Raw genomic sequence first — 13,302 nt, 5'->3', positions numbered from 1 at the left:
CAATAAAAATAATACATTGTCATAACAACATTTGAAAATGGTTAGGCTAAGTTCAAAGTTCCATATTTGTGCAATATTTATAATAATTTAGTCATAACAGTTATTTTTGACTGGCAATATGAAAAACAAATATCTTCAATCATATGTGTTCTTTCAGACAAGAAAGATATGATACATTCAAATTTATAATTAAATTTATTGAAATTGTGTACATTTGCATTGGCATCAAGGTTTATATACAAAGGTCAACTCTTTAAAATTGTTCAATGTATAATATGATGTCATACTTGGTATTTTGTATCAACATTCAAAAAATGTTAATTGTAATCATTAGATAAGTATATTGTGATATACATAGTAAAATAGCTGTAACAGAGCAAATATGTACATTTACTACACAAACATTCAAGCTGTTAAGCACTTATTGACAAAAATATAAAACAAAAACAATTGAAGATAACACATACTAAAAAATCTGGCTTGAACTAGTTGCTCTAATACTAGTTGTCTGGACTTTTGAGGAATCTCATGATGGATGGAAGATAAGTAAAAATGTGGCTATTGGTGAAGGATTGATATTTGTATAAATCTTGATATTTTGAAAGATTATACTTTGCAAGTTAATCTTTAATAGTTTGTTTAAACTATATAGAGACATTTTGTTCATAACAGAATCTTGAAAATGCTTTTATAATGGCATAATCTTTAAAAAAGATTTGGAACTTGTGAAAAGTGCCAAGTTTAAAAATTGGAAGCAGGAAATTATTATCTGCTTGCATCTGCATTATCAAGCTAGTAGATGAATAATGCATTACCTGAAATGAATGTTTTGAGAAATAAGACAAAAGTGAGAGAAATATCTTCTGCATTTTGGATGTGAATTAACCATATGTGGAGTTTTAAAAATTGAAGAATGTAAGCCATCTTGTAAACCTGGTTGAAGAAATTGACATATTGAGTATACTCAGATGTAGAACTGATGCATGCCAAGATATTAAGAAAAATACTTACTCTACCTCACAAGGAGATAATATAGAAATATTTTCTTCATATAAATAACATTTATATGTAATAAATGTTCTTCTAAACAAATGCATAATTGATGCTCTTGTAACTTTTGTTATCTCTAGTTTTTTATCAATATAATAATTATAAAAATATTTATTATTGTTTGAACATAAACACTATTCATCAGCATATGTAAATTGAAATTTCCTTTTCAATATAACACCATAGCTACCTATTGTGCTAATACTGAGTTTGAATTCTGACGCGTAGTTAAAATCTGTAGTTCACATTCTTGCCACTATGTGGCAGTACTGAGGTTAGTGGGTGCAATTGCTAATACACACATGGATAAATCATTCACTGTGCTGGAATGTCATGCTACTAGGTCCATTATCACTGCACAAATGCATTTCATGTACAGTTCAATAAGAACCCACCTAGTGACAATTCTATTTGTGCATAGTACAAACAGTTTATAGAAAAAGGTTGTCTGTGCAAGGGAAAATCAACTGGTCCTCAGAAGTCGACAGTGGATTTTTCCCTTGCAAGTCTATAGATATGTACAAATAATGGAAGTAATTTGAGCAAATAGTAAAAGTACCAGAAAACTACACATGACACCACACAGCACCACAGAGGATTATTCTCTGGGCAGAGACAGGCACCAGAGCCTCACTAGCTTTCACAAATGCATCTATGCATGGGATAGCTGATATCTTCCACTACAGGGTGTCTACCAAAATAACAAACAAATCCAAAATTATTGACTTTTCCTGACCTTTCTTTCACTTCTTTCTTTTTACCGTTTCCTTTTTTCTTAATATTTAACCGTTCCCTACTGTGGTATAGTTGGAAATTAAGAAAATAGTAGGGCTGAGCCGATACCACTTTGAACCGATACCCTCACTGATTCCCACCGATACCGATACTGATACTTCAAAATTATAATAATTTATAGGTGTTCAAAATATTGATCAATATTAGTGTGTAAATATTCTACTCCAATTGTATGCATCAATGTACCAAGAATTTTGATTTAAAATATGAAAGAATTAAAATATTAAAATACATGTTATGTAATCACAAAATCCAGTTCTTTTACCTCAAAATTGGTACAAAATAAAACCAAAGTTTGAATTTTGCAAAATTATCAGGATAATTGGACTCTGCGAAAGTGCCGTGCAATATTTTTGCGGACACCATGAAAGACCAAAATGGCAGAAAGTATTGGTAAATAAATTCCAACCGATACTTTCTGATACTGATACCACTAGTATCAGCCGATACTGATACATCGGCATCGACTCAGCCCTAGAAAATGGATATTCTCTCTTCAATGAAAAATCCCTACCACAAGGCTGGTTGAGATGAAAACTGAAGCTGTACTTTAACAAGAGATTTACACTTGCTATAATTTCTAATGCATGTAAAAATTAATGCTTCAGACTTCATCCTGGATGGGGAATGGCCACATTGTATTGATATTTTTACGAAACTTCATGTACAAGAATGTAATTCCTAAAAAACAAAGTGAACAAATCAATACAATTTTAGATATCCAAATATTCAATTTTATCAAATCCCAGTACAGGTATGTAACAATGTAAATTCACTATACTGTAAAAAATAGCAAAAATTCTTGACCACAAGCATGATTTCTTGACTTTTCCTTGACTTTCTTGACCTACCTGCTGATTTCGTGACTTGTAGACACCCTGCATTATGATTTATTATAAGGGTAGACCGATATAGAATTTATGATGTTACTGATAAACTACAGATATAAATTTTACAAGCACCAATAACCAATATTCTGCCTGTACCGTGTCCATTAGATCTAAGGCATCAGGCTTTGGGCTCAGGTTACAGGATGCACCCTGGTTTGTCTCCTGGGGGGAGACCATTCGTCACCATTGTGAGGAAATTGGGGATCTACGAATGAGTACCGTATAACCCAGTCATAGAAATCTGCAACAAACGATTGGGGGTTCGACCTGCTGACTGGTTGCATGATCTCCCACCTCTGTTGAGGAACATGGAAGTGAAGCTTGCAGTCTGTAGGTAGGCCGTGACCTTCTAGGGCTGTTGCACCATGGGTTATTTATTTATTCATCATCATCATCCTTTGCAGTTCCCTGCCTCTGGCTGGGTCGGCATAGAAGTCAAGCCTCTCCAGTTTTTCCTGGTCTTCCACCACTCCTCTCTTTCCAAGGTGTTCCAATCTTGTCCTCTTCTCCTAACACACTCCACTACCTGCTCTTTCCACCGACATCTTGGTCTCCACCTCGGCCTTATTCCCACTCCTTGTTCATTTTAAGCTCTTACTGGTAGTCTTTCTGCATCCATCCTCTTCATGTGTCCGAACCATTTCATCTGTGCCTGATCTATCCTGTGCTGAATCTTCACCACACCCACTGTCTGTCGGATCTCCTCTTTCCTTATTCTATCCCTTCAAGTCTTCCCCAATATACTCCTTAAAAATTTCATCTCCACTGCCTGCATCTTTCTCTTGTCTCTCTGTCATTGTCCAAGTCTCTGCTCCTTACGTTAATTATTGGCACATAGTATGTGTTATATATTACCTTCTTGCATTACATAGGTACATCCCTGTTCCATGTTAATCTTCGAACACCCTGATATACGTAGTCCACCACCCATTTGTCCTCTTCTGTTTACCTCCTCATCTAATCTTCCACTTCTCTCAATTATGCTTCCTAGATATTTGAAGCTCTCTACTACCCTCAACTCTTCCGTGCCCATCTTTATTCTTGGTTCATTTGTTTATTTATTTATTAATAACCAATATTCTACTAATCCAATATGAAATTGTGAATATTCCTTGAGAAACACACATGAGTTGTTTATTAACCTCCTTAATTAATGTTAGTAACTATCTGATTGCAATGTGAGTAACTATCTGATTGCAATGGGTTCTATCTTTGAAAAGAATATGTGCATTTATAGATTACTTTAGAAAACCAGGTCAAATGAATTATGTGCTTATATTCATAAAATTAACTTTAAAATGGCGGAATTTTGTACTAAACTACAGGTTGTCTATAGATATATATCAGATCGATAAAAATTGGCAATTTTACCATTAAACTGATTCTCCAATATATCTATATATGTACCAATTAATCTGTCTCATCCTTAACTTAATCTAAAATACCCTGATAAGTTTCATGATGCTACCTACCCATAATGTATTCCCTTGCTTGGGAGAGTGTTCGATCAGGGCTCCATGAACGAATCAGCAGAAGTTTCCTGAACACGTCCAGAGACTTGCTGTAGCCACAGGGGATTTCTTCTTTCTCAGGTTTCTCCCGTTCATACCAAAACTTCCACTCTTTCTCACTTTGTTCAATCTACAAAAGAAATAGAAAAAAAAAATTATTTTGTTTTCAATAACTTGATTACATGGGAATGTGTGTGCAGTTAATGCACACATGTGAAACCAGCTTCCGTTAAGGAGGGGTTAGCATGCTACAAAGTCATGAATCTAATTCTAGGCAAGTCATGAACATTTCATTGTATTTGCGACCTCTTCTATTTCAACAAATCACCATTAATATTCAATGGTACGATTAAACTAGAGATATAAAAAGTGCCATAATATAAGCATAATATATAGAGAAACACACATTTGCAACATTTGTTCACTAAATTATTACTACTTACAGATATATGAGATTTGCAAAAGTATCAGTACAACAATACTGATAAGTCCTCAATTGTAATAATTACTTTCAATTTCACCTAATCCTCATTTTTGAGTGATGAACATTTCGATTAAGTACAGAATATAATATTTTCTTCTCTAAAAGATGGAAATATCAATGACTGTAGTAGCTTCAATTAAGTTTTGATTAGAAGTTATTTCTAATTTACTGAATATGAGATTAAATTGCCTAATTAATATATTACCCTTTCTAGCACATCAGAAAATGTGCTGAGCTTGCTGATTTCCACCAAATTCAGCCATGTGATATCCAGTATCCACTTAAAGGGTTTTGGGCGAACAGCATTTAGATCCAGGGATGCACCACCTGTAATAATTTTTTTTATAAAAAAACGTTGTCAATACATTACATTGTTTTAAAATAGTTTCCAGTATACACGGATATAAATTTCATCTAACATTCATCCATACAAAGGAATATCCCTTTCAAAGAACTCAGATAAAGTATTTGTAGGTAGTTTCACCCAGTGGCGGCTGGCAGCTAGTATGATGGGTAGTGCCAACGTGATCAAGAAATCGAAAAATTTTCGCTAGCATATGTCATAGAAATCTAATGAAAGAGGTAATTTTAATGGAACTTTGTTTACTAAAATTGCAGACAAAAATTCAGAGTTCCTAAGATTGTTTTATTTTACTTCGCATTTGTACTACTTTTTAGTGATGGGACCGATTAATCGGTACTCTATTGGTATCGGAAGATATAGACATATCGTTGTATCGGTTTATCGGTAAAATTACCGATTATTTTACCGATTCGATATATCGATAAATATCTGATAATTTAGTGCAAAATTTTGTCATTTTGTTGTATTTTTTATGGATATTCTCCATGCCCTACTTTCAGAAAAGTGAATGTCTAAATATGTAACTTCTTTTCCACTGCAGTCACCTGGAAACACACGTTTATTAAGGAGATCAATGAACATTTCTGGTTCCTCAAGGACCATTTCTAATTTTATATCGGATCGGTAGAATATCGGTTATCGGTATCGGTAAATTTTATATCGGTACTTTATCAGTATCGGTCAAAATTTCATATCGACCCATCCCTACTACTTTTGGCTAATCGCGAAGATAAGGATGAGTGAACACTCACAAAGAACACCGATGCCCAGGCCGAGATTCGAACCTGCAATCCCTGGCATCGAAGCATGCTGTGCGGAGGTCGGCCAGAGTTTCTAAGCAATAAATGCGACTATTAAAATTTCGACGCCTGTCACCTTTATCATTTTTTTGATATTTTTAAATAGAATTGATGTTTAAATCTGGCGTGGGACAGCCAAGTTGTTTAACTTTTAATTTAATATCGTATAGTTCCTTGGAAAACTGTTTATGTAATAGTGCTCTAATCTGACTCATCTTTACTAACTATCCTTCCTTTCACACACCATCGGACACTTTCACTTCATTAAAAGAAAAACACTGGACAATTAGACACACAATTAGAGTCGATCACGGTGTTCTCGCCTTGCTTTGTTTATAATTTGCAACCCCAGCACGGTAGACGTACATCAACGATCGGTGTTACTAACAACTGAAATATGATTATCTGCTAAATGAACTGTAGATCTACAATTTTTAGAATTCAATGCAAGAAATTGAATTATATCTCCAAGTGAAATTCTTATACTGATAGATTTACATGTGATTTTTTATGAATATTAAAGTAAAAAATCCCCTGGTGATGCGAATTCCCTTTGATATTTAGGCAATTCTTTTGTACTTACAGTAAATGTCTTCAATGTTGTCAACATCAGTTGCAACACATGAGTGTCTGTGTGCGTGAGAGCAAGGGATATATCTTCTCTTAAGGAAGAAATCGATAACAAAAAAGTCTGGATGGCTCTTTAGACGCATCTATCTAAATGGTTATATAAATTTGGGGAAGAGATTACGTTCGTTCTTGCCAAGTATGGAGGAAAGTATCTTTCTCGTGAATTACTTCTCCAACAAGTATTACAAATCGGTCAGGATTAGTCACTTCTCTGTGAAGTTTGCAACTATGTCAACATAATGCTAAAGCTCTCTCATTGTGCCACGATGCGACCTGGCACGGCTGATTGTCTTATGGCTGCCACTGGGCTACCACCCCACCTCCTCGCTTGTTAACTGCGGAGACTTTTTCATGCCTCTGTGCAGGCCTCTACGCTTAGGCCAGATTATGCTGGCCCAGAGCAAGTGAGAGAACAGCTGGGGATGCGGTGAAGGAATTGAGGCGGCCGTAAGCTGGAACGCTTATGAGATTCGAATCTCCTCGTTCATAAATGTATTAATTTAACTATATTTTGGCAAAGCAAGTTCTATTTCTATTTCTGAGGGTAGAGCCATGACACGACGGCTCTCCCCTTAGAGCCGATGCTGGTTTCACCTCATATTGATGTTAAAATTTTCATATTTCTAGATTTTCGAATTCTTAAGTTGAAAATGGTTGTGAGGTTGTTTTTGCTTTGCTTCAGCTTCTTGTTTCAATTATTTTTTATTGTTATTGGAAGATTTTAGGTAATGAACATTGATAGTTACATAATAAACTAAAATAATTACAGTAGAACATCCGATTTCAGATTTTTAAAATGAAAAATTTTAAAATATGAGATAGAGTGAAATCTGGGAACATAAAATCAAGGTTTCATTGTATTCTCACCTTTTATAAAAGACATAAATTCTTCATGTGAAATCTTCCCCGCAAAGCAGTCTATCTTCATGGCTAACATCAGAGTGAAGAGAGATTTATGTTTTTCATACAGACTGCGCATCGTGAACGCCCACACTTCATGAGTTAGATATTTAAGAATATTGTCAATTCTGTCAATGGTAGACGAACTCTTTTCTGACCTGCAATTAGAAAACACAGTAATGTATTTCCATAATTAATTAAAAGTAGCTCACAATAACATGTAGTGCATATTACATTATTGTTGTTATGATCAAGATATTCCAGAAAGCTGTACTATTCTACAGAGTGAGGCAAAAGTCCGGCACCATGCTTTTAATTTGAAAACGACTTGATGGAGGGCGATGAAATTTCGGATATGGGTAATTGGGGTGGGGTCACATCAGATGGGGCTAGTGTGTAACGTGGCAGCCATCTTGAAAGCCGCCATCTTGGAATTACATCCAGATTTTCAAATGGGAAGGGGGTCATGTGTGTTATCTGGTGTGCCTCCACCCCAATTACCCATATCCGAAATTTCATCGCCCTACGTTGAGTTGTTTTCAAATGAAAAGGGTGGTGCTGGACTTTTGCTTCACTCTGTATTTTTTTTTTTGCATGTAAGGTTTTCAACATCATCCACAGATAAACATAGCAGACAAATAGGTACAATGAATTGATTTAATTTATTTTACTTTGCTTTTCTGCAACTTTTGGCTTATTGCGACAATGAGGATGAGTGATGATGGAATTGATGAAGAGATACTCATAAAGAACATGCACGTCGAGGCAGGCATTCAAGCCCAGGACCCCTGGCATCATAGCATGTTGTGCTAACCACTCCACCACGGAGGTTGGCTTAGGAGCTCAATAATAGAGCACTGGCACGAGATGCCAAAGCCCGAGATTCTATTCCTGATTAAACCTCTAATTTCCATCAACTTTTCAGTAAGTTAAGGATAAAAACAAACAGGTTTTCAGAACTTAGTACTGCAAACAAAACTTATTCTAGTTCACTTTGGAAACTACTGATTTCCACTTACTTTGTTATGGAGTTGTCAAATATTGTAAGGAACTGCTTGAGAGAATTCTGATACATGACATTCACATTGCTCATTTCCACAATGAGGAAATACAAGATGGATCCCCTGGCAGCCACTGCCCGGTACTCCTCTCGTGCTATGTTGATCTTCTTCTCTGTATGTGCAGCCACCTTAAGCTTCTGGTTCACCTCCTCGGCTGTTGTCTTCGTCACTTGGAGCACCTCAATCAAGGCCTCGTCATCCACAAGAGAGCCCTAAAAAAATACAATTTTTTGTTAACAATATGCAAAATCAGAAATAAGCAAAATATAATATGGTTATCATATGTTTACACAAGCAAATTTGAGATGAATCACTTATTTTATTCTACAATAAAGTAGGAAATAGCTTTCACCACAGCTGTTCTATTTTTGAATATGGAATATGAGAAATGTTGAATTATTATTCCTGATGATGTATGGTTCTTTCTAGAGAAGGTGCACGCAACTAATTATATTTAAATTAAACTAACATATAAAATTTAAATTTAAATGCTGAATTATGAAACAGCATGGTGACATACACACACTGTCACATTTAAATAGATATGGAGACATACTGAATAACATACCAATATCTTTCATAGGAAGTAAGTCTTGATGCTTTCCTGGCAATGAATGATGAAAATTATCTCTCGGGCTATCAACCAGGTGTGCTGTGGAAAAGATTCCAAGTTTTCGAGATCTAACGTCACACCCATCCTCTACTCTGAAGATGAGAGTGACGTTAGCTCCCAAAAGCCTCGAATCGTTTCCACCACTCACCTGGTCAATAGCCCGAGAGAATCTATTCATCAATATTTTTCACGTTATATTTTTTTATGTACTCTTCCACTCAAGACCTGGACTTCACTGTTATCGTTCATTCCAACAGTCAGAATAATCCTTTCAATGCCTGCTTCCGAGTAGTGAACATCTACACATCACCACAATTTACAAACACTTCTGTACAGAAAAAAATGGGAAAGGGCCTACGTATCAGCAATAACTGCAACCACCCTATGGCCTGAATAAATGGCCACTCAGAAACTTTTCCAACTAAATCCATCTCCAACCCTTGTCTCCGTTTGCAACCTTCCCTTCTCCTTTGTGCCTCTTGTCTAATTTGCGAAGATGGGGATGAGTGATGAAAGGATGAAATTGATGAATGGACATTCACAAACAACCAAGCCCGACCGGGATTCGAACCTGGGACCCTTGGCGTCGCAGCGTGATGTGCTAAAAAGAACTTGGAGTTGAACGGCATTAGGAGTGTCATTATTCATCTTAGTGATCCCGAAAACTATGGATTCCACACTAATATCAGTAGTTTTCGGTAGGGGTGCCAGGTGTGCCTTACACACAGTTTTTCTTTTCAGATTGTAAGTGATACATGTACCAAGTTTGGTTGAAATTGCTCCAGGCATTCGACACTTATGCCGGAACAAATATATATACTCTCTCTCTCTCTCTCTCTCACACACACACACACAGACATCCATTTTATATATATATATATATATATATATATATATATATATATATATATATATATATATATATATAATATAAGATAGACATATGATTTGGAAGTAGTTGGCTAATCATGACAATATAGATAGAAAGACAAATTTGCTGCTCCTGTTGACCCCATTTCAGAGAGTCTTGCAACATGTACTACAGTAAAAAATAAAAAAAATTGCATATAATAAGCAACCACCAGTACCTTAATGGAAGTTAGTCGACACAAGAGATTAGTTTCCAGTTCTTTCATGCTTCTCTGGTTTTGCATAACTGATTCAAACAATGCCACTCTCTCAGCTTCTAAATCTGACTTCTCCATTAGAATTACTCGTCCTGCAAATAAGACCATTTTCTCTTCATTAAAGTTCAAGTAATTATTTCTTAAAGGTTCACATAACCACAGCTTGTAAATTATTAAATAAAAACACAATGTTCCTTTCTAAAACCTACATTTCAAATCCGTTGCCAGGTTCTTCTTCAGGGTAGTCCAATAACATCACATAAATAAAAAAAAAAGATAAATTGTTAAAATGTGTAACCGTCACTTGGGTTTCACCCCCAAAGCCTACTGTTAGGGAAGGGAAACGTACCTCAGATGGTTGGGGTTTGAGATGTAAGAGAAGACACTGATTATTTTGGAAGAGCCTTAATGCTGGGTGGGTAAAACCTGTAGGGTGTAGACACAATTAGACACAGATATAAAAATAACAGGGTTAATTATAAGAGAGAAGTAACTTTTCATATGTAAAAATCATCTCAACCTAAGGGAGTTAAAGGTAACGGAACTGCTTCGAAAGAAGGGTAAGTAAGAATACTTATGCACTTGTAAGAGATGATCCATGTCCATCTTCTAAGTGCCTGAAGACAGCTTGGACGTGGTTGGGGGTGGTCTTTTAACTTGGGTCGCACCTCCAGCAGCTCTTCAGATCTATTAGTCGACTTCCACAACTCTAGTTTTGTGACTTTGGTATATATACTTCGGGTGTGGCCTTAGCAGCCACACACTGAGTTATTTTTGTCGTCACGTTCTCAGGAAGTTTAGAAGGTCAGGGATATGTGGATATGAAGGCTGATAGTATGTGATGCCGTGTGCAGTGTTAGTAAATTAACAGATTCATTCAGAAATTGGAGTAATTTGCATGTGGTGTCTTCACATGTGGTATGGCTGATCATAATCAGGGCCAAGTAACCAACACAGTGATCACAGGTATTGATACAATCCACAGCACCATGAATGCTTCCTATTGTGAACCACACCAAAAAAACAAGTTTGCAGCAAAGTCATGTACATGCAAAAAATTGCATGTTACAAAAGATAAAATCCAAAATAATGAGAAGACAGCCTCAATTACATCAGCTATTTTGCATTAGTAATGCACATTGTATTTTTACTTTTTAATGTGATCTTATTAGAAAACCCTGAAGAAGAATCCAGCAAGAACAGATGGAACCTTTTATTAAACCACACGTAGACTTGAGTTTTTATTTAATAATTTTGATTAAAGCCACTGTTATCTCAATATTTGCTGCAACTTGCTTCAATGAATTAAATTTAATAGGAAGCTTGGTCACAAACTTAAACTTTGTATCAATCTTTTATTTATCAGTAAATAAATCACAACTGATATTACTGATATTGGACAATACTGACACATCACCATTGGCTCAGCCTAGTTATCAGATATTTCAGTGATAAACTGACATGCTATTATCAATTGAATATCATTATCAACTGTCCTCATCCAAATTTTCTTCACATGACGAAGTTGTGAGTGAACTTACCCAATAACTGATCCTCAAGGCCTTGCATAGTGACGGTAAAATCAATGATAGCTGTTTTAGCACTAACTTCTGGTGAGTATGCTGGATTCGGTAGCTTTGTGGTTACATATAGCATGAATCCAGGCATCACATCACATTCTTTGTCTCCAACCACAACCTGCAATTGAAAAAATATATATTATAAAACAGGAACATGTTAGCTTTCAAAATTAATTTACAAAGACAGTAACTGTTAGCACTTTCTGTAAACCCAAAAATATTTTCTAATTAATTTATTTAGAAATTATAATAATAGGGTTACAAACCCCTTAGTCAATACTGGATTTATGGTGGAGGTTTAAGTAGCTACAGCCCCTTAGGCCTCCACCTGCAAAGAGGCAACATAATAAGAGAAAAGTGCTTTGAATTGGACCGAAAATGAAATTTAAAGAAACAAGGTACTTGAAAAGTGGTAAAACTGTAAAAAATATAACTTAGCCTAAAAGTTAAACAGAAATACCTAAAAGTTACAACAGAAATTGTATGTAAGGGGAGGGGGTTACATGATGATGTTTATCCTGGGCCTCCGTATGTAGATACAGGCTTGCCCATTGCAAAATCAGGACTAATTTAAGTCATTGTCATTGACTATATATTGATACACAGCACACTTATTTCATAACAATTAAGGTTGCGCAAACTTTTCCTTTGCATCATCAAACCCTATGGAAATAAAACACTTTGTTGATTGATTTGGTTATATTTTACTTCAATCTTCTGCCACTTGTGGCTAATCACAAAGATGAAGATGAGTGATGATGTGATATAATTAATAAAAGGGCACTCACAAAGAGCACCAATGCCCAGGTTGGGCTTCGAACTTGGGATCACGGGCATCATAGCACACTATGCTAACCACCATGCCACAGAGGTTTAGCGAATGAAAACACTTGCATTGTATTATCTTGCCACTGATGCAACAAACTGTATAATATATAGGGTGGCTACAAAGTGGGCATACACCTGGTTTTTTGTCGGAAAGTATGTTAAATTGTTCATGGGCGTCACCAGAAATTTTTGCAGGCGGGGTCGGGCAAATGATAAAAGTTGAATAGTAGAAAGATAATAAGTATTATCATCACTGTTATAAATACTATTATACAATAATAAATATTATAAACTAACAAAAATAAATTTTATTCAAAATGATACTAATAATATTAATAACTATTATTATTATTATTATTATTATTATATAAATGGGGAGACTCGATCCACAAACAAGTGAATACCAGCACAACTATTTTCTATTATTTCTTTTGCATTTTATGCAGTTAGTAACTGAAATGCATTTTAATATTAACTTTTAGAATTAGAATTAGAATTAGAATTTCTTTATTCATGGGAACGTCTCGTTCAAGAAAAGGCTTTAATTATTAGGGGGATTCTTTTTCATTATGTTTGTTGTGACCTCTCACCTACAACTGTAATTATTATAATTTTGAAAACTGTGGAACTATTTGTTCTATGGATGAAATGGTAGAATATAACCTTGTT

At 35.3% G+C, this 13,302-nt stretch overlaps 1 protein-coding gene across 2 annotated transcripts in view; it reads right to left on the bottom strand.

Moving 5' to 3' along the window:
- Dhc1 (dynein axonemal heavy chain 1) overlaps positions 1 to 13,302 on the bottom strand; it is a 344,548-nt gene that overhangs the window by 49,771 nt on the left and 281,475 nt on the right. For both annotated transcript variants that reach the window (XM_083144626.1, XM_083144627.1), the window contains exons 63-68: positions 11,767 to 11,923; positions 10,187 to 10,317; positions 8,444 to 8,697; positions 7,392 to 7,582; positions 4,936 to 5,057; positions 4,208 to 4,376 (exon numbers count right to left, since the gene is read on the bottom strand). In XM_083144626.1, coding sequence (XP_083000752.1) covers positions 4,208 to 4,376; positions 4,936 to 5,057; positions 7,392 to 7,582; positions 8,444 to 8,697; positions 10,187 to 10,317; positions 11,767 to 11,923 — 1,024 coding nt within the window. The remainder of the gene's footprint in view (positions 1 to 4,207; positions 4,377 to 4,935; positions 5,058 to 7,391; positions 7,583 to 8,443; positions 8,698 to 10,186; positions 10,318 to 11,766; positions 11,924 to 13,302) is intronic.

The sequence above is a fragment of the Lepisma saccharinum genome, chromosome 23, assembly GCF_977018435.1.
Source record: "Lepisma saccharinum chromosome 23, izLepSacc3.1, whole genome shotgun sequence".
Classification (NCBI taxonomy): domain Eukaryota; kingdom Metazoa; phylum Arthropoda; class Insecta; order Zygentoma; family Lepismatidae; genus Lepisma; species Lepisma saccharinum.
This window is presented reverse-complemented; position numbering and strand designations above follow the sequence as displayed.